At 38.7% G+C, this 19207-nt stretch overlaps 2 protein-coding genes across 2 annotated transcripts; both read right to left on the bottom strand.

Annotated features, from left to right (window-relative positions):
* Window positions 1-6116: 6116 nt before the first annotated feature.
* LOC132888405 (extracellular calcium-sensing receptor-like) lies at window positions 6117-8722 on the bottom strand. Its single transcript, XM_060924457.1, has 6 exons — window positions 8618-8722; window positions 8258-8478; window positions 7672-8224; window positions 7367-7594; window positions 7152-7275; window positions 6117-7024 (listed from the first exon to the last, which is right to left on the bottom strand). The coding sequence occupies exons 1-6, from the start codon at window positions 8720-8722 to the stop codon at window positions 6117-6119; spliced, it is 2139 nt and encodes a 712-aa protein (XP_060780440.1).
* Window positions 8723-8894: 172 nt separating this feature from the next.
* Window positions 8895-14135, bottom strand: LOC132888404 (extracellular calcium-sensing receptor-like). The gene is made up of 6 exons (XM_060924455.1): window positions 13878-14135; window positions 12972-13748; window positions 12632-12859; window positions 12426-12549; window positions 12179-12294; window positions 8895-8909 (listed from the first exon to the last, which is right to left on the bottom strand). The coding sequence occupies exons 1-6, from the start codon at window positions 14133-14135 to the stop codon at window positions 8895-8897; spliced, it is 1518 nt and encodes a 505-aa protein (XP_060780438.1).
* Window positions 14136-19207: the final 5072 nt, after the last annotated feature.

Here is a 19207-nt window from a genome sequence, read left to right as displayed (position 1 = left end):
CATTTTAGTAGCAGATGATGACCACTTTTTATGGCTCTTCACAAATTTAGTAGTTTGTTTCTTGCTGGAGAATCACAATTGTTAACAAAAATTATCAATTGCTTTTATGTAGCAATTATCTTTATATTTTCAGACCTTAACATAATAGGTGTAATGAAGGTAGAAATGTTACATGCTTGCATGTAGAGGGTTTACCACAACTATTTTTTACATGCAAGAAGGGGTGTTATATGCAAGGAGAATATACAGAAAATGATTCCCCACAAAAAGAGTCTTCCCTCCATTATCCATAACCACTTATCTTGTGCAGGGTTGTGGGCAAGCTGAAGCCTTTCCCAGCTGACTATGAACGAGACGCGGGGTACACCCTGGACAACTTGTCAAATCATTGCAAGGCTGAAACATTGAGACAAACGCCAATTCACAATCACATTCACATCTACGGTCAATTTAGAGCTACCAATTAGCCTAACCTGCATGTCTTTGGACTGCAGGGGAAACCGGAGCACCCGGAGGAAACCCACACAGACACGAGGAGAACATGCAAACTCCTCACAGAAAGACCCCTGTCGGCCACTGGGCTCGAACCCAGAACCTTCTTGCTGTGAGGTGACAGTGCTAACCACTACACCACTGCCCTGCCCATCTATCTATCTATCTATCTATCTATCTATCTATCTATCTATCTATCTATTAATTACTTACTTGCATTGCTCAAATCTATTACATATCCTCCCATATGCATTTAAATTCTTTCCCTGAATTTGTCTGAGGAATATGCTGATGTTTCTATACTCCTCTGTTCTCTCTCCAATTTCTTTGTGAAATACAAAAGACATTGTCACCTTTGTAGTGGAATGCTTGATATTATCCACTTCCAATACCCTTCCTCAGGGACTGCTATAATCATTGTGGCTATGCTGTTAATTTGTTCATAATGTTTGCTGCTTATTGTTCCTATTGATGTTTTTAAGACACTTTTGTGTGAAATAGCAGACAGAAAATAACTTGGAATTAACTTGAATCTTTAGTAATTTATTTGTTTATTTATTTATTTTCTTTTGCTCTCATATATTGCAGGCTACAGCTGAAATAAGGTCTAAATGTGTGAAACTATATAATGAATTCATAGGGTATATACGTGTGTAATGCACTATATGGGAATTATACAGGGCCCAGTTGCTGAATTTGTCACAGACACAACATTGCTTCAGCCAGTTTTCCATACAGTAATGTTAAAGGACATAAAACCAGTCCCTTAACCTGCATGTGCACAGCTAATTTTATTGATGATAAATCAATGAGAGTGCACTTAGAAATTACAATTTTGGAACAATTTTATTAATTTGTTTGTAAACAATTAGTAATTTGAGAATTTTGTGAGAAAACCTGTCTTAAAAGTGAAAGGGCAACACATAACACATAATAACAACAATAACAACACACACACACACACACACACACACACACACACACACACACACACAATGTGGACGTGTGTGTGTGTGTGTGTGTGTGTGTGTGTGTGTGTGTGTGTGTGTGTGTGTTTTGTTTGGTCAATTTGTTGTTATTGTTGTTGTGTTCTGTCATATCTTTTAAGACAGCTTTTCCCACAATATATCTAATTGTTCACAAAAATTAAAGAATGTGTTCTAGCTTAAACAACAGGATAATATCTAAAGAGTTACATCACTGAGTAGGTGCTTTCCCCATCATTTGCTTTTTAGTGCTTTTTTCTGGTTTCAATATGATTATATAACACTTTGGAACAAATATGCAGAATAGTAAACCAAAGCTTGAGGCCAAAATAGCAAATATTTCTACAGGGACAGTGAATTTTCCAGGAGAGCTGACGTAAGCAGGAATAAAGGTGATCCAAACTGCACAGAATATGAGGATGCTGAATGTGATAAATTTGGCTTCATTGAAATTGTCAGGCAGCTTCCGGACCAGAAAAGCCAAAATAAAACACAAAAGAGCCAGGAGTCCTATATAAGGCAGCTGGGCCATAGAAGGTTCACGCTGCACGCTGCATGCTGCACGCTACACGCTACACGTTCACGTGAAGAACCGGACCCTGGGCCATTAAACTTCAACTTTTCTCGGTCGTCGTCCATTTTATCTCCCTAGACCCGTTCTGATTGGCTGGCGCGGCGGTGACCTTGGGGTCCTGCATGCATTGACTGGAATTTCCATCTTCACGCCTAGAAAAAAGTGTGCATGTTCATTTCTCGCTTCACGCATGAAGTGTGCAGCATGCAGCATGCAACGTGAACGCCGTTCTATGGCCCAGAGCAAGTCATGCTACGTTTGTCCACGTTTCTTTACACGCGTGTAGCGTGCAGCATGCAGCGTGCAGCGTGAACCTTCTATGGCCCAGCTGCCTAACCCAGCACAGCCCAGAAACCTATTGCTGAGCCGACATTACATTCTAATATGATCTTTTCCTTATAGTATTTCATATTTTTGTCAGGAAAAGGAGGGGATATTGTTAACCAAAGTTAACAATAACTGTGAACTGTGAAAAGTGAACTGGGGAGGCAGTTCCAGGTCCATCTACAACAACTCTGTGTAAGGGGAGACATGGGGGTGGGGAAGGCTCCACCCCTCCACCCTCCCTCAGGGATTTCCAAGCAGAAGAGTCATGCAATGAGACTCTAAAACATGCTTTTGACCAATAACAGTAATCAGTGGCCAAACCCTCCAGCCCCGCATTGCGTTTGTCCATCTGTACTTTTCAGTTATTAAAGATAGATGAAACCAAGTGATGCTGGACTCTTAGACCCAAGAACAGATGACCCAGTTGTTGGTTCTGAAGAGCCACAAGGAACTCCTGTTCCATGTGGCTTACCATAATCCCATGGCTGGACAATTGGGGATGGATAAAACATTAAACCATCTCATGGCTCACTTCTATTAGTCGGGCACTTGTGGCGATGTTCACAGGTGGTGTGTGGCATGCCATGAATGTCAACTAGGAAACCCACTGGTCCAGAAAGGTGTCAGCATTATCTTTTTCAGCATTTTGTACTACAGTAGCTCTTCTAAGGGATTGGACCATATAGGCTAGCCTTCATGCCCCATACGAATCAGTGAGCCTTGGCCACCCACGACTCTGCCACTGGTTCACTGGTTGTCCTTCCTTGGACCACTTTTGGTTGGTACGAATCACTGCATACTGGGAGCATCCCACAAGATGTGCCATTTTGTAGATGCTCAGACCCAGTCATCTAGCCGTGTGTGTGTGTGTGTGTGTGTGTGTGTGTGTGTGTGTGTGTGTTTTCTCATAGCAGTCAAGATGAATGCTAATGTTAATGTGTCCAATCAGTGGGTGTAACCACAATGCACAGTGACTTCTACAAATGAGAGACATACTGTATGTACAGTAGAAAGACAATGGTTTCCATGTAACCCAAATGACCCAGAAATACACTGACCTACATGAAAACATTTTGCGATATCTCACAAAAGTTTTGTGATGTCTTGCAAAGTTTTTGTGAGAGCTTGCAAAAGTATATCTTTTTTTTCTCCATGTTTTTTTCTCCTTGTCCCTTCCAGGTACTCTGCATTTTTGGCATATTTACTGAACCCCTGGACCATTTATTTTCCAAAGTGCATCATTGCGTGATTTCTGTTGTCATGTTTTTATATCCAATCTACTGTAGTCCTCTCACCCACTGCAGAGGCTGTAGCTCTTCTGTGTGAGATAAAAGCAACATTATGTTATTGCTTGTGATAGCAAAGGCCTTCCAGTACCCATTCTTATGCACTGTCATAATAAAGGTGGCAATACTGTTTATTTATTCATAATTTTTATTACTTATACAGTAGTTCCTACTCACAACTAGCCAAAGTGCTTCACGAGGTAAACCAGTGCTTTAGTTTACATGGGGAATTTTTCTGAAGAGCTGTGTACACAGACAAACAAAAAACAGGAAAGTAATATTTTATTTGTCTTATTTTCTGATTTACTAAATGCTTCATCTGGAAAAAAAAATATTTTAAAAATCTGATTTTGGGTATTTCTAATTTAACATTAGTAATCAATATAATATTTTCATAGGGTATATGCATATGTAGTGTGCAAGATTTCTGTAATTTTGGATATGGCCCAGTTTCCATGAATTAATATTAAAATCACACAGTTATAAAATTGGTCAGTTATCCTGGATGGGTACAGCTACTTTTATTGATAACTGGCCTTTGACAGTGCATTTACATACAGAATGTAATATACAGAAATACATATGTATTGTGTGGTTTGACACCTTTTTAATCTCCTATTTAATCTCAGATTATGGTATAAAATGTAAAGATGTATGTTGTATAACTCTGTTTATGGCAGTATCTGTTTATGGCTTAAGCTGGGGACAAACATATTTTAAAGAAAGAGAAAATTTTGTGGGAAATGAAATTCCAAAAGATATGTGAAAAACAGGTTATGTAATCATACTTCTTACACTAACCAATGATGATTGGTTAGTTAATATGGTTGGTTAGATAATATGATTTTGTGCATGGTACCACAAAATTCAGACAAAAGATAACAGTTTATTTGTTACAGTTCTTGAATTGGTACAGTTGTGGTCAAAAGTTTACATACACTCATCATGGACATGCATATCAAAGCGATATTAAGGTTTCAATGGCTTCTTTTAACTGTTCATTTTCTGGGGGAAAATGATTGGAGTTATAAAACATACATCTTTTCATTTTTTAATAAGTTGTAATTTATTTTAGGTTTTCTGAAATCAACACAGGCTAAAATTATACATAAAGAGTCAAAAATATGCATACACCCACTTTGGTTATTAATTAGGTGGTGCTGAAAATTCCAAAATGTCTTTTATTAAAACCAAGGCCTCTTAACTTCCTCTTAGTGATCACAACTGACTACAGCTGGTAGCTTCTCTGTGCCAACATAAAAAAGGCTTTCTTGACGAGTACAAATTATTGGGAGGTGTAGCCACTTTGCCAAGGTCTGGAAGAAGATGTAAACTGTCCCTCTCAATTGAGAGGACATTGCTTTGGTTGATCAGGAGCCACCAAGACACAGGTCTGCCATGAACTGGAAGTGCTGGAACATCATTGCCACTGTCTCCAGTCAAGTAAGTTTTACATTGCCATGGTCTGAGAGACTACTGTGGAAGACAGAAGGTGCTTCTACAAAATTGACACGTTCAAGCTCAACTATAGTTTGCAGCTGACCACATAGACAAATAATAATAATAATAATAATAATAATAATACTTCCGGAGGAAAGTTTTATGGCCAGATAAGATAAAGATAGAGTTGTTTGGCCACAGTGACCAGAGGTATGTTTTGGAGGAGTAAAGGTAAAGCATTCAATCCCAAGAACAGTGTCAAGTATAGTTAAACAAAGTAGATTGAATGATGAAGGAGGACTACCTAAGAATTCTTCTGCATAACCTCAAACCATCAGCTGGACAATTGAAACTTGGACACAATTGGTTGTTCCAACTGGACAGTGACCCAAACACATAAAATCTGTTTGTGAAATGGATAAAGCAGGCAAATATTAAGCTTATGGACTGGCCTTTGCAAATTCCTGACGTCAACCCTATCAAAAAGATGTAGACTGTGCTTCAGAGTTGAGTCTGTGCCAGGAAATCAACAAATGTAATTGAAATTGACTAATTCTGCATAGAAAGTTCATCAAATACCCACCAGAATTCTGCCAGAAGCTTGTTGATGGCTATCAAAAGCATCTGGAAAAGGTGAAATTGGCTAAAGGACATTGAACCAAATATTAGGTGTGCTTTATGGATATTTTTTTTACCCTGAATGTATAATTTTGACCCTGTGTTGAGTTCAGAAAACCCAAGATGAATGAAAACATGCAACAAATTATTATTATTATTTTAATGTTGTACAATCATTCTTCACCAGAAAAAGACCAGTTCAAAGAAATCAATGAAAGCCCAATATTACCATGAAATTCATGTCCATGATCAGTGTTTGTAAATTTCTGATCTCAACTGTATTTCTTTATGCTAATGAATTTTAAATGTTTTGGCTGAAGCTAGGATATTCCTTTAAAATATGATACAAAATTTAAACAAAGCATATTGATCACAAATATCCTGACAGCTAAATCACTTAGTAGGTGCCTTCCCCATCATTTGCTTCTTTGTATTCTTATCTGGTTTCAATATGATTATATAACACTTTGGAACAAATATGCAGATCAGTAACCCAAAACTTGATGTTAAAATGGCAAATATCTCTACAGCTACAGTGAATTTTCCAGGAGAGCTGACATAAACAGGAATAAAGGTGATCCAAACTGCACAGAATATGAGGATGCTGAATGTGATGAATTTGGCTTCATTGAAATTGTCAGGCAGTTTCCGGGCCAGAAAAGCAAAAATAAAACACAAAACAGCCAGGAGCCCTATATAACCTAGCACAGCCCAGAACCCTATAGCTGAGCCTACATTACATTCTAATATGATCTTTTCCTTGTAGTATTTCATATTTTTGTATGGAAAGGGAGGGGATATTGTTAACCACAGTACACAAATAATGACCTGTACAAGAGTGAAGACAAGTACACTGAGTCTCTGCTGTAGAGGCCCAAACCATTTCATTACATTACTCCCAGGAAGTGTAGCCCTGAAGGCCATTAACACCACTACTGTTTTCCCCAGAACACAGGAAATGCAGAGGACAAATGTGGTCCCAAATGCTGTGTGGCGCAACATACAGGACCATGTAGAAGGCTGACCAATGAATGTAAGTGAACAGAGGAAACACAGAGTGAGTGAGAATAGCAGCAAGAAACTCAGTTCAGAATTATTTGCTCTAACAATTGGTGTTTCCTTGTGTATAAAGAAAATTACAGCAATGCAGATGGTGAAAGATACTCCTAATAAAGAGAACAATACAAGAATGATTCCCATTATTTCCTGAAATGACAAGAATTCAATCAGCTTTAAGACACATCTGTCTTTTTTGTCATTAGACCACAGTTCAGGTGGGCACGTGATGCACGTTATAGAATCTAAAGGAAGAGAAAACAAATATGAATTCAGGTCACTGCAGTTGTATTGTATTTATTCACTTAATGAAACTTTGAAATATTTCTGTGTCTTTTGTGCATTACTGAAATTATCCACTACCCATTATACCTGTTATATTACTGATTTCTCCATCTGCACAAGGTATACAGTCAAAACAGCAGATTGGCCTTCCTTTCTGCACAGCCTTCCGGGTGCCCAGGGGACAACTTGGACTACATACAGAGACTGGCACCTGAAAAACATTTTTATTGTACATAATTATTGATCTTTTTCTAATACCTTTATTGTACATGTCATCCCTTCACATCAATATTCTCATTTACCTCTGCTTTGTTTTGGGCCCAGGTTATACTGATGTTGTTAAATGACAGCTGAAGGTGTGTTTGCAAAGAGCCATCGTAGAAGCCCACTTTAACAAACACAATTTGACCATCTTTACCTTGTTGCCAATTTAGCAGTTCATATCTTGCTGCTGGGTCTCCATTTTCATCAAAGTATACATCCTCTCCAGTTGTAGAGGTGAAATGGAGTTTCTTCAACTCACTGACTACCTAAATCAAGCATTGTAAACTCTTCAGTGACAAATATAAGCATTTTTTTTTTCACCAGGCTATCCTGTTATACTTACCTGCCATGGTTTGTTATCTGTGATGTTTGCACATTCTAAAGAACCTTCATGTCCACTCTCTGTCTTTGAACAGCTATATATCTTATGTAGGGCATAAGCCACAGCATAAACAGCCTTGTAAACATTATTTGCGATTCGTAATTCTGAAACATCTGTATACATATTTTGAACTTGACTGAGACTTTCATTGCCTTTGCACAATTGTTTAATCTCAACATTTTCCTGTGTAGGAAGCTTACATTCAAATATTGTCTCCCATAACTCTTTGTAAATAGCTGCATCAGAAACTGGATTTAATTTAGTCAGAAATTCCCCAAGGCCATTGATTTGAGCTTTTGGGATAGCAAAACCCATGGATCCTATCAGAAGATGCTGCCATTGCACAATGGCTGGGTTAGAAATCCAGGACTCACTTCCAATCCACTGAAACCCAGTCAAGTTCTGTAAAGCCATTTCCTTTAGAAGAACCCCAAGGTCAGAATATGAGACAAAAGTTACAATAGCTTTGGAGGTTGAAGCCTTGATAATCTCAACTAATTTCAGAATTTTTTCTCTGGGGTCCGTCCGAAAGAATGGTATGGAATACTCAACACAGATTCCCACTTCTTTGGCTGCAACGATGAATTCATTTATGCCATTGTTCCCATAGTCATTATCACTACATACAGCCCCTACCCATGTCCAGCCAAAATGCCTGACCAACTTAGCCAAAGCTCTGCTCTGGTAGTAATCACTGGGAACAGTTCTGAAGAAAGATGGGTATTTCTTCCTGTCACTTAGGCAGGCACATGTTGCCAAGTGACTGACCTGTAATACACAGATTTCAATAACCTAGTTTACTTTGTACTTATCTTTAAATATCAGGTATGTTCATAGTTCACCATGAAAAGTATGAATGTTTTTACTCATATTAAAATATTTTTACACAAAAATGATGTAGTCTTACCACAGGTATTTTCAAAGGTCCCACAGTAGCAGCAATGGCAATAGTGGGGCTGGATGATGCTTGTCCTATGATTGCTTGAACTGTATCAGGTATGGAGCAAGACATTACAGATGTATTTTTCCCATTTCCATTAACTAAGGATAACGAGGCTCTTGTAGTTATTTCAATTGATTCACAGGCATCATAGATTTTATAACCCAGTTTGACTCCAGGAAGTATATCAGTTCTGTTGTTGATTTCTTCAATGGCAAATAGCATTGTTTGTGCATTTTGAAATTCACGAAGGCTTAGACTACAGGACAACAGAAACAAAACCACATGTCTTTTTAGTGAACTCCACAATCACCAATAAAGTAACAGGTTTGTAAATGTTATAATTCAAACAATTTAAGAAAATATTCCTGATCTTATTAAATTGACAAGATCTTAAACCAATGTTATAAGTCCACTCCCCAAATTCAAATTCCCCAAATGACCCCTCACCTTCTGCATTTTGGTTGCCAGGGCCCAGATGTAAAAACATGTGTGGTCTGGTCCCATTTTACATGCAAGGAAAAGACACCACCAATCAGTACATCACCATCTTTGCTGAGTTGAGGAGAATTGAGCAGGCCTAACAAGCTGCAGTGTGGATCAGTTGCTCTCACCTGAGTGAATAATAGCCATGTATGCAGAAACCTCATTCTCATCCCACTCTAAATGCCATGACCACAGTTTAGGCTTTTATAGAATCCTTTGACTCACAAAATTAACCTGTCCCTTGTGTGTAGCCATAAGAAGTGCATTACCTCATTATTTTGCACTACTTACAAGAAGAAACATGTTTTTCATTGCAATACAAAATATAAGAAATACGGTAATAATAACTTGCCTTATGCCTAATGGTCATTTTCTTGAGAAACATGTCTGTATCATGTTATAGACCTAATTATGCATATGCACTAAAAAAATTAAAAAAAGATTATATATTTTGTTATGTCTTAATCTTGAATTAATTACAGTGGCTTGAAAAAAAATATTCACCCCCCCCCGGTGTTTGTCCTGTTTTGTTGCATTAAAAGATGGAATTAAAATGCATTTTTGGAGGGTTTGCACCATTTGATTTACACAACATGCCTACAGCTCAAAAGGTGAAAATTGTTGTTTTACTGTGACACAAACAATAATTAAGATGAAAAACAGAAATCTGGAGTGTGCATAGGTATTCTCCCCCTTTTGTATGAAACCTCTAAATACTGTAAGAGCTGGTCAAGCCAATTCACTTCAGAGGTCACATAATTAGTTGATTAAGATCCACCTGTGTGCAAAGTGTCACATGATCTGTCACATGATGTCTGTATAAATCAACCAATTCTGGAAGGATCCTGACTCTGCAACACTACTAAGCAAGCAACATGAAAGCCAAGGAGCACTCCAAACATGTCAGAGACAAACTTGTGAAGAAGTATAGATCAGGATTGGGTGATAAAACATATCCCAAACTTTGAATATCCCAGGGAGGACCATTAATTCATTATAGCAAAATAGAAAGAATATGGCACCACTACAAACCTATAGGCTGCCCATAAAAATTCACAGACTGGGCAAGGAAGGCATTAATCAGAGATGCATCAAAGACACCAAAGATAACACTGAAGGAGCTGCAAAGATCCACAGCAGAGATGGGAGTATCTGTCCATAGGACCACTCAAGCCGTGCACTCCACAGAGCAGGGCTGTATGGAAGAGTGGCCAGAAAAAAAAGCCATTGCTTAAGAAAACACATTTGGAGTTTGCCCAACAGCATATGGCAGACTCCCCAAAAACATGGAAGAAAATTCTCTGGTCAAATGGGACTAAAATTGATCTTTTTGACCATCATAGGAAATGCCATGTGTGGCACAAACCCAATACCCTGAGAACACCATTCCTACAGTGAATCATGGTGGTGGCAACATCATGCTGTGGGGATAATTTACATCTGCAGAGACAGGACAGCTGGTCAGGACTGAAGGAAAGATGGATGGCACTAATTACTAGGCAATTCTGGAGGAAAACCTGTTTGAGTCAGCCAGAGGTTTGAGACTGGGACAAAGGTTCACATTCCAGCAGGACAATGACCCTAAACATACTGATAAAGCTATGCTGGAGTGGTTTAAAGGGAAACATTTAAATGTCTTGGAATGGCCTAATTGAGAATCTGTGGCATAACTTGAAGATTGCTGTACACCAACGCAATCCATCTGAATTGAAAGAGTTGGAGAAGTGTTGCCTTAAGGAATGGGCAAAAATCCCAGTGGCTACAGGTGTTAAGATAATAGAGACATACCCCAAGAGACTTGCTGCTGTAATTGCAGCAAAAGGTGGCTCTACAAATTATTTTTTTTGGGGGTGAATACCTATGCACACTCCAGATTTCTGTTCTGTTTTTTTTTTCAACTTAATTATTGTTTGTGTCACAATAAAACAACAATTTTCACCTTTAAAGTTGGAGGCATGTTGTGTAAATCAAATGATGCTAACCACCCAAAGATCCATTTTAATTCCAGCTTCCAATGTGACAAAATAGGACAAACACACTAAGGGGCATGAATACTTTTGCAAGACACACACACACACACACACACACACACACACACACACACACGTGTGTGTGTGTGTGTGTGTGTGTGTGTGTGTGTGTGTGTGTGTAAAAACATTAAGAGCCCACTTCAATTTTTTCTTAAATAAGCATCTTTATGAATGGCAGCCAATTTCAGTCCAGGGTCTTTGCTGGAATTCCAACACAAGTACACCTCATTTTACTTAATGGGGTCCTGATTAGGTGCTCGCCTGAACCAAATCTCATTTAACAATGAAAAGTATAAAAAACACTGCTGTGTTCATCACTATTCTCTTGCAATAGAAGCAGTAGTAGTAATGCCTTAAATTTAATTGTAAGACAAAAATATCTATTCATCATGCCAAATTAGACAAAAAGAAAAGTTTTGAGTGAGAAAAAGAAGGGTGCGATTCTGGCTTTACTGGCAGAAGGGTACAGTGAGCATCAGGTTGCTTCCATCATCAAAATTTCAAAATGGCAGTTCATAAGAACAAGATCAAGCAGCAGACATTGGGGACAATAAAGTTAGTGGCAGAGGGCAAAAGCTACTTTCCATTGGCCAGGATGATCATCATTTCCTTAGAATGTCACTCAGCAACCATAAGATGACATCAAGTGACCTATGTAAAGAATGGAAAATGGCAGCTGGAGTTAAGTGCACTGTTGAGGCCCAAACCATTTCATGATATTACTACCTGGAAGTGTCGCCCTGAAGGCCATTAACACCACTACTGTTTTCCCCAGAACACAGGAAATGCAGAGAACAAAGGTGATCCCAAATGCTGTGTGGCGCAGCATACAGGACCACTTAGATGGCTGACCAATGAATGTAAGTGAACAGAGGAAACAGAGAGTCAGAGAGAACAGCAGCAAGAAGCTCAGTTCAGAATTATTTGCCCGAACAATTGGTGTGTCCTTGTGTTTAAAGAAAATTACAGCAATGCAGATGGTGAAAGATACTCCTAACAAAGAAAATGATACAAGAATGATCCCCATTATGTCCTCAAATGACAGGAATTCCACCAGTTTTAAGACACAGGTATCTTTCTTTTCATTAGACCACAGTTCAGGAGGGCACCTGATGCAAGTTATAGAATCTAAAAAGAAAAAGAAAAAAAGAAAAACAACAAAAGCAATAATAATAATAATAGCAATTTAGGTGCTTGGAATTCTATTGTATTTATTAGCCTAATAAATAATGATTGAAGGCAACAAATATTCATTATACCTGTTATATTACTGATTTCTCCCTCTGCACATGATATACAGTCAAAGCAGCAGATTGGCCTTCCTTTCTGCACAGCCTTCCTGATGCCTGGGGGACAACTCGGACTACACACAGAGACTGGCACCTGAAAAACATTTTTATTCTGTATATTTCTTCTAAAATATTTATTACACATTATGTCAATTTAGTCTGATATTTTCATTTGCCTGTGCTTTGTTGTGGGCCCAGGTTATACTGATGTTGTTAAATGACAGCTGAAGGTGTGTTTGCAAAGAGCCATCATAGAAGCCCACTTTAACAAAGACCATTTTACCATCTTTGTCTTGTTGCCAGTTCAGCAGTTCATACCTTGCTGCTGGGTCTCCATTTTCATCAAAGTATACATCCTCTCCAGTTGTAGAGGTGAAGTGGAGTTTCTTCAACTCATTTACAACCTAATTAAAGCATTTGACAATGACCACTAAGAAAAATAAGTTCATGTTTTTCATCAGACTATATTGTTACACTTACCTGCCATTGTTTATTCCCTGTTATGTTTGTACACACAGCAGGACTTTGTTGTCCACTCTCCAACGTTGAACAGTTATATATCTCATGTAGGGCATAAGCTACAGCATAAACAGCCTTGTAAACATTATTTGCAATTCGTAATTCAGAAACATCTGTATAATGGTTTTGAACTTGACTGAGACTTTCATTGCCCTTGCACAGTTGTTTCAATTGTACATTGTCTTGTGTGGGAAATTTACAATCAAATATTGTCTCCCACAACTCTTTGTAAATAGCTACATCAAAACCTGGATTAAGTTTTTTTACAAATCCCCCTAGGCCATTTATTTGAGCTTTCGGGATAGCAAAACCCATGGATCCTATCAGAAGATGCTGCCATTGAACAATTGCTGGGTTTATATCAGAAATCCAGGACTCACTTCCAATCCACTGAAACCCAGTCAAGTTCTGTAAGGCCATTTCCTTTAGAAGAAACCCAAGGTCAGAATATGAGACAAAAGCGACAATAACTTTGGAGGTTGAAGCCTTGATAATCTCAACTACTTTCAGAATTTTTTCTCTGGGGTCTGTCCTGTAGAATGCCTTAGAATATTCAACACAGATTCCCTCTTCTTTGGCTGCAATGATGAATTCATTTATGCCATTGTTCCCATAGTCACTATCACTGCATATGGCCCCTACCCATGTCCAGCCAAAATGCCTGACTAACTGAGCCAAAGCTCTGCTCTGGTAGTAATCACTGGGAACTGTTCTGAAGAAAGATGGGTATTTCTTCCTGTCACTTAAGCATGCACATGTTGCAAAGTGACTAATCTGAAATACAAAGATTTCAACAACATGTAATTTGCTGTGCTCATATTTATAATTCACCACTAAAAACTCATTCAACATTTAGATTGTTTTTTTCTTTTTAAGTAGTACACACAAAAGAAGAGGTCTTACCACAGGTATGTTTAAAGGTCCCACAGTTGCAGAAATGGCAATAGTGGAGCTAGATGATGTTTGTCTTATGATTGCTTGAACTGTATTGGACTTGGAACAAGACATTCCAGATGTAATTTCTCCATTTCCATTAGCCAAGGATAATGAGGCTCTTGTGGCCATTGCATGAGATCCACATGAATCATAGATTTTATAACCCAGTTTGACCCCAGGAAGAACATCAGTTCTGTTGTTGATTTCCTCAATGGCAAATACCATTGTTTGTGCATTCTGAAATTCACGGAGGCTTAAACTACAGAACCGATAAAATAAAAGTTGATAACATTTCAGTGAGCACCATAAGCACTAACACATGAACAGTTTTGTCAATATCCTAAAATATTATACAATTATATTTTATTCTAAAATCAAATAATATAAATAAGAAAATGTTTCTGGTTTCTTAAAATGGATAACTCTTGAACCAATTCCTATTCCCCTAATAAACCCTCTGTTAGGACTGGGACTGTTTTGGCCTCTAGAGGCCGCTGTTATTTCCTTTTCGTGTCATGTTTGTTTTGGCCTCTAGAGGCCACCACTGTTCCTGTGTTTTGTGTCTGTGTTAATTGCCTGTTTACTCCTGATTATTTTCACCTGTGTTCAATTTAGTTTGTGTATTTATACCCCCTGAGTTCATTCCTCTGGTCACGGAGTCTTTGTGCTGTTATGTTTATCTCCAGTTTCCTCTGTACTGTGTTCTTTGTTTTGCACTTTGCTTTTCTTTTAGATTTAGTAGTGACTGTGTTTTTGGATCTTCTGAGCTTTTGCATTTTTGCCTTTTCCTTTTTGGACTTTGAACTTTTGATATTTTATTTTTCCCTTTGTCTTCCCAGTGTTGGATTATACTGTTTTTTTTTTTTTGTTTGTTTGTTTTTTTGTTTTGCCCTGTATATAGTGTATATAGTATAAATAAACCTTTTGATACTTTTTCTACTTCTGCCTCACGCCTCTGCATTTGAGTCATCCCCCTGGTGGTCTAGTGGGGGTTTGCTGGATTATCACACCAATGAACCAGGTTTGAATCCCAGCAACACCCTCACCTTATGCATTTTGGTTGCCAGGGCCTAGATGTAAAGAAGTGTGTTCTCTGTTCCACTTTGGTGTGGAAGGAAAAGATACCACCAATCATTATATATCCATCTTTGCTAAGTTGAGGAGGATTGGCTTGGCCTAGTAAGCTGCAGGAAGGATCACTTGCTCTCACCTGAGTGAATAAAAGCCATGTGTGCAGCAACCTCATTCTCATCCCAACCGATACCATCACCAGTGCTTGGGCTTTTATATAACTCATTGGCTCCCAAGTTGACAAACCCTTGAGTGTGGGCTTAACAAGTGCATTACCTCATAATTGTACAATGTTTACTATAAGGCCCTTTTTTTGCCTTAAACTCTTCTCATCTCTTTATCTCTAGCCGCTTTATCCTGTTCTACAGGGTCGCAGGCAAGCTGGAGCCTATCCCAGCTGACTACGGGCAAAAGGTGGGGTACACCCTGGACAAGTCGCCAGGTCATCACAGGGCTGACACATAGACACAGACAACCATTCACACTCACATTCACACCTATGGTCAATTTAGAGTAGGTGGTGTGTATGACTGGTAATTACTAACACTGACCATTAGGCGGTGTTTAGGACTGGTAATTACTAACACTGCTCACTAGGCGGTGTGTATGACTGGTAATTACTAACACAGATATGGTGGCAGGCACACACAGGACCTAAACCGTCAGAAAACAACTCAATGTTTTTTTTTTTGTTTGTTTTTTTATGTATCCACACTCTATGCTTATGGGGTTCCACTTGCGCAGGCCTTTGGCCTGCACAGGAGCTCTGCTATAAACACTCTGCACAATTTTGGTGAGTAGAAAAGCATCTCAGAACGTACAACACATTCAACTTTAAGACAGAAGGGCTACAACAGCAGAAGACCATATTGAGTTCCACTTCTGTCAGCCAAGAACAATCAGCCTAGGCTGCAGTGGGCACAAGCTCACCAAAACTAGACAGATGAATACTCGAAAAAACATAGCCTAGTATGATGAAGCTCAATTTCTGCTGAGACACATAGATTTTGGTGCCAACAGCATGAATTCATGGATCCAACCCGCCTTGTGTCAATAGTCCAGGCTGGCGGAAATTTTGTAGTGGTATGAGGTATGTTTTCTTGGGATATTTTGGGCCCATTAATACACATCAGTCATTGCCTGATTGCTACAACTTATTTGAGTATTGTTGCTTACAATGTGCATCCTTTCATGGCCACAATTTACCCTAATTTAACCTAACATCTAAACGCTATTTACAGCATAAGAATGCACCATGCCACAAAGCAAAGGGCCATAAAAAGTGGTCATCATCTGCTACTAAAACACAACAGTCTCCACAGTTTAAACAGAATGGTGAAAAAAAAATAAGTGAACGACAGTTGTGGGTGGAAACACCATGTTGATAAGAGAGATCAGAGGAAAATGTCAAGATTGGTTTGACCTGCCAGGAAGGATATATTAACTCATCTAATCACTCTTTACAACCATGGTAAGCAGGGAAAAAAAAAAAAAAACATATTCTGCAACAGCAGAAGACCACATTGGGTTCCACTCCTGTCAGCCAACAACAGGAAATCTTAGAATCAAGACCAAGTTCCTATTAAAGTGGCCGGTGAGTGGATGATGATGGTGTCCCTACCAGTGTCCATATACATAGTGTCCTATTACTCTGAATTGTAAAGTTCATCCACATAGCTATAATTCCCTCTGATTTTTCAATCGACTCAAACTTTAATTCCAGCTGTAATTCACACAAGCCCCTCCCATCAAATCTACAGAACATTTAGAAGCAAAACACAAATAGAAACAATCATGACTGTAAAATATAAATCATAATAAAATATCTCAGTGGGTTATTTATTTATTTATTTATTTATTTAATAGCCTTAACATGGCTACATTATTCACTTAGGGCCTGTTAATAAGAATACATTGATAGTGTAAATGTCCAATACATGCATTCCACAAGGTTGTCATATGGCAGGCATATTAATATTAATTGTATCATTAAGATAAATTTATATTAATTGTAATATTAAGGGCGGCACTGTGGTGTAGTGGTTAGCACTGTCACCTCACAGCAAGAAGGTCCTAGGTTTGAGCCCAGTGGCTGATGGGGGCCTTTCTGTGCGGAGTTTGTATGTTCTCCCTGTATTTGTGTGGGTTTCCTCTGGGTGCTCTGGTTTCCCCAACAGTCCAAAGACATGCAGGTTAGGCTAATTGGTGGCTCTAAATTGACCGCAGGTGTGGGTGTGAATGGTTGTTTGTCTCTATGTGTTAGCCCTGTGATGACCTGGTGACTTGTCCAAGATGTACCCTGCCTCTCGCCCATAGTCAGCTGGGATCATTCATAGTCAGCTTGCCTGTGACCCTGTACAGGATAAGCGGATACAGATGATGGATGGATGTAATATTAAGATTACATAAATAGATTTGCAATATCAGCATCAGTTAAAGTCAAACTGAGACTTTGCTTTCTGTATGGTGTTTGCTTAGTAATCATATTCAGTTTCACATGAATATTGCAGAATCACAATTTTTGAATTGACCAAATCCTCCCCCTCATCTCTATATTGTTCTGTATCTCCTTTCCTTTTTATTGGATAAAGTTTTTGCACATAAAATTGCACACATCTTTACCTATGATTTTGTTTTTCCAGCCTGAGAAACTAGTGAATAAATAAATAAATATAACCCCGATTCCAAAAAAGTTGGGACAAAGTACAAATTGTAAATAAAAATGGAATGCAATAATTTACAAATCTCAAAAACTGATATTGTATTCACAATAGAACAAAGACAACATATCAAATGTCAAAAGTGAGACATTTTGAAATTTCATGCCAAATATTGGCTCATTTGAAATTTCATGACAGCAACACATCTCAAAAAAGTTGGGACAGGGGCAATAAGAGGCTGGAAAAGTTAAAGGTACAAAAAAGGAACAGCTGGGGGACCAAATTGCAACTCATTAGGTCAATTGGCAATAGGTCATTAACATGACTGGGTATAAAAAGAGCATCTTGGAATGGTAGTGGCTCTCAGAAGTAAAGATGGGAAGAGGATCACCAATCCCCCTAATTCTGCACCAACAAATAGTGGAGCAATATCAGAAAGGAGTTTGACAGTGTTAAATTGCAAAGAGTTTGAACATATCATCATCTACAGTGAATATCATCAAAAGATTCAGAGAATCTGGAACAATCTCTGTGCGTAAGGGTCAAGGCCGGAAAACCATACTGGGTGCCCATGATCTTCGGGCCCTTAGACGGCACTGCATCACATACAGGCATGCTTCTATATTGGAAATCACAAAATGGGCTCAGGAATATTTCCAGAGAACATTATCTGTGAACACAATTCACCGTGCCATCCGCCGTTGCCAGCTAAAACTCTATAGTTCAAAGAAGAAGCGGTATCTAAATATGATCCAGAAGCGCAGACGTCTTCTCTGGGCCAAGGCTCATTTAAAATGGACTGTGGCAAAGTGAAAAACTGTTCTGTGGTCAGACGAATCAAAATTTGAACTTCTTTATGGAAATCAGGGATGTCGTGTCATTCGGACTAAAGAGGAGAAGGACGACCCAAGTTGTTATCAGCGCTCAGTTCAGAAGCCTGCATCTCTGATGGTATGGGGTTGCATTCGTGCGTGTGGCATGGGCAGGTTACACATCTGGAAAGACACCATCAATGCTGAAAGGTATATCCAGGTTCTAGAGTAACATATGCTCCCATCCTGACGACATCTCTTTCAGGGAAGACCTTGCATTTTCCAACATGACAATGCCAAACCACATACAGTACTGCATCAATTACAGCATCATGGCTGCGTAGAAGAAGGGTCCGAGTACTGAACTGGCCAGCCTGCAGTCCAGATCTTTCACCCATAGAAAACATTTGGCACATCATAAAACAGAAGATACGACAAAAAAGACCTAAGACAGTTGAGCAACTAGAATCCTACATTAGACAAGAATGGGTTAACATTCCTATCCCTAAACTTGAGCAACTTGTCTCCTCAGTCCCCAGACGTTTACAGACTGTTGTAAAGAGAAAAGGGGATGTCTCACAGTGGTAAACATGGCCTTGTCCCAACTTTTTTGAGATGTGTTGTTGTCATGAAATTTAAAATCACCTAATTTTTCTCCTTAAATGATACATTTTCTTAGTTTAAACATTTGATATGTCATCTATGTTCTATTCTGAATAAAATATGGAATTTTGAAACTTCCACATCATTGCAT

This window comes from Neoarius graeffei, chromosome 6, assembly GCF_027579695.1.
Source record: "Neoarius graeffei isolate fNeoGra1 chromosome 6, fNeoGra1.pri, whole genome shotgun sequence".
NCBI lineage: Eukaryota > Metazoa > Chordata > Actinopteri > Siluriformes > Ariidae > Neoarius > Neoarius graeffei.
Note: the sequence above shows the minus strand (reverse complement) of the source record. Positions and strands in the feature narration are given on the sequence as shown.

What these genes read in the sequence shown, in the direction of transcription:
- LOC132888405 (XM_060924457.1), bottom strand. Translation starts at nt 8,722, where the DNA reads ATGTCTTGCTCCATACCTGATACAGTTCAAGCAATCATAGGACAAGCA. An exon ending in CAGATAACAAACCATGGCAG is followed by an intron (nt 7,595 to 7,671) that starts GTAAGTATAACA and finishes TGCTTGATTTAG; the next exon opens with GTAGTCAGTGAGTTGAAGAA. An exon ending in AGAAATCAGTAATATAACAG is followed by an intron (nt 7,025 to 7,151) that starts GTATAATGGGTA and finishes CTCTTCCTTTAG; the next exon opens with ATTCTATAACGTGCATCACG.
- LOC132888404 (XM_060924455.1), bottom strand. Translation starts at nt 14,135, where the DNA reads ATGGTATTTGCCATTGAGGAAATCAACAACAGAACTGATGTTCTTCCT. An exon ending in GTGGACAACAAAGTCCTGCT is followed by an intron (nt 12,860 to 12,971) that starts GTGTGTACAAAC and finishes TGCTTTAATTAG; the next exon opens with GTTGTAAATGAGTTGAAGAA. An exon ending in AGAAATCAGTAATATAACAG is followed by an intron (nt 12,295 to 12,425) that starts GTATAATGAATA and finishes TTTTCTTTTTAG; the next exon opens with ATTCTATAACTTGCATCAGG.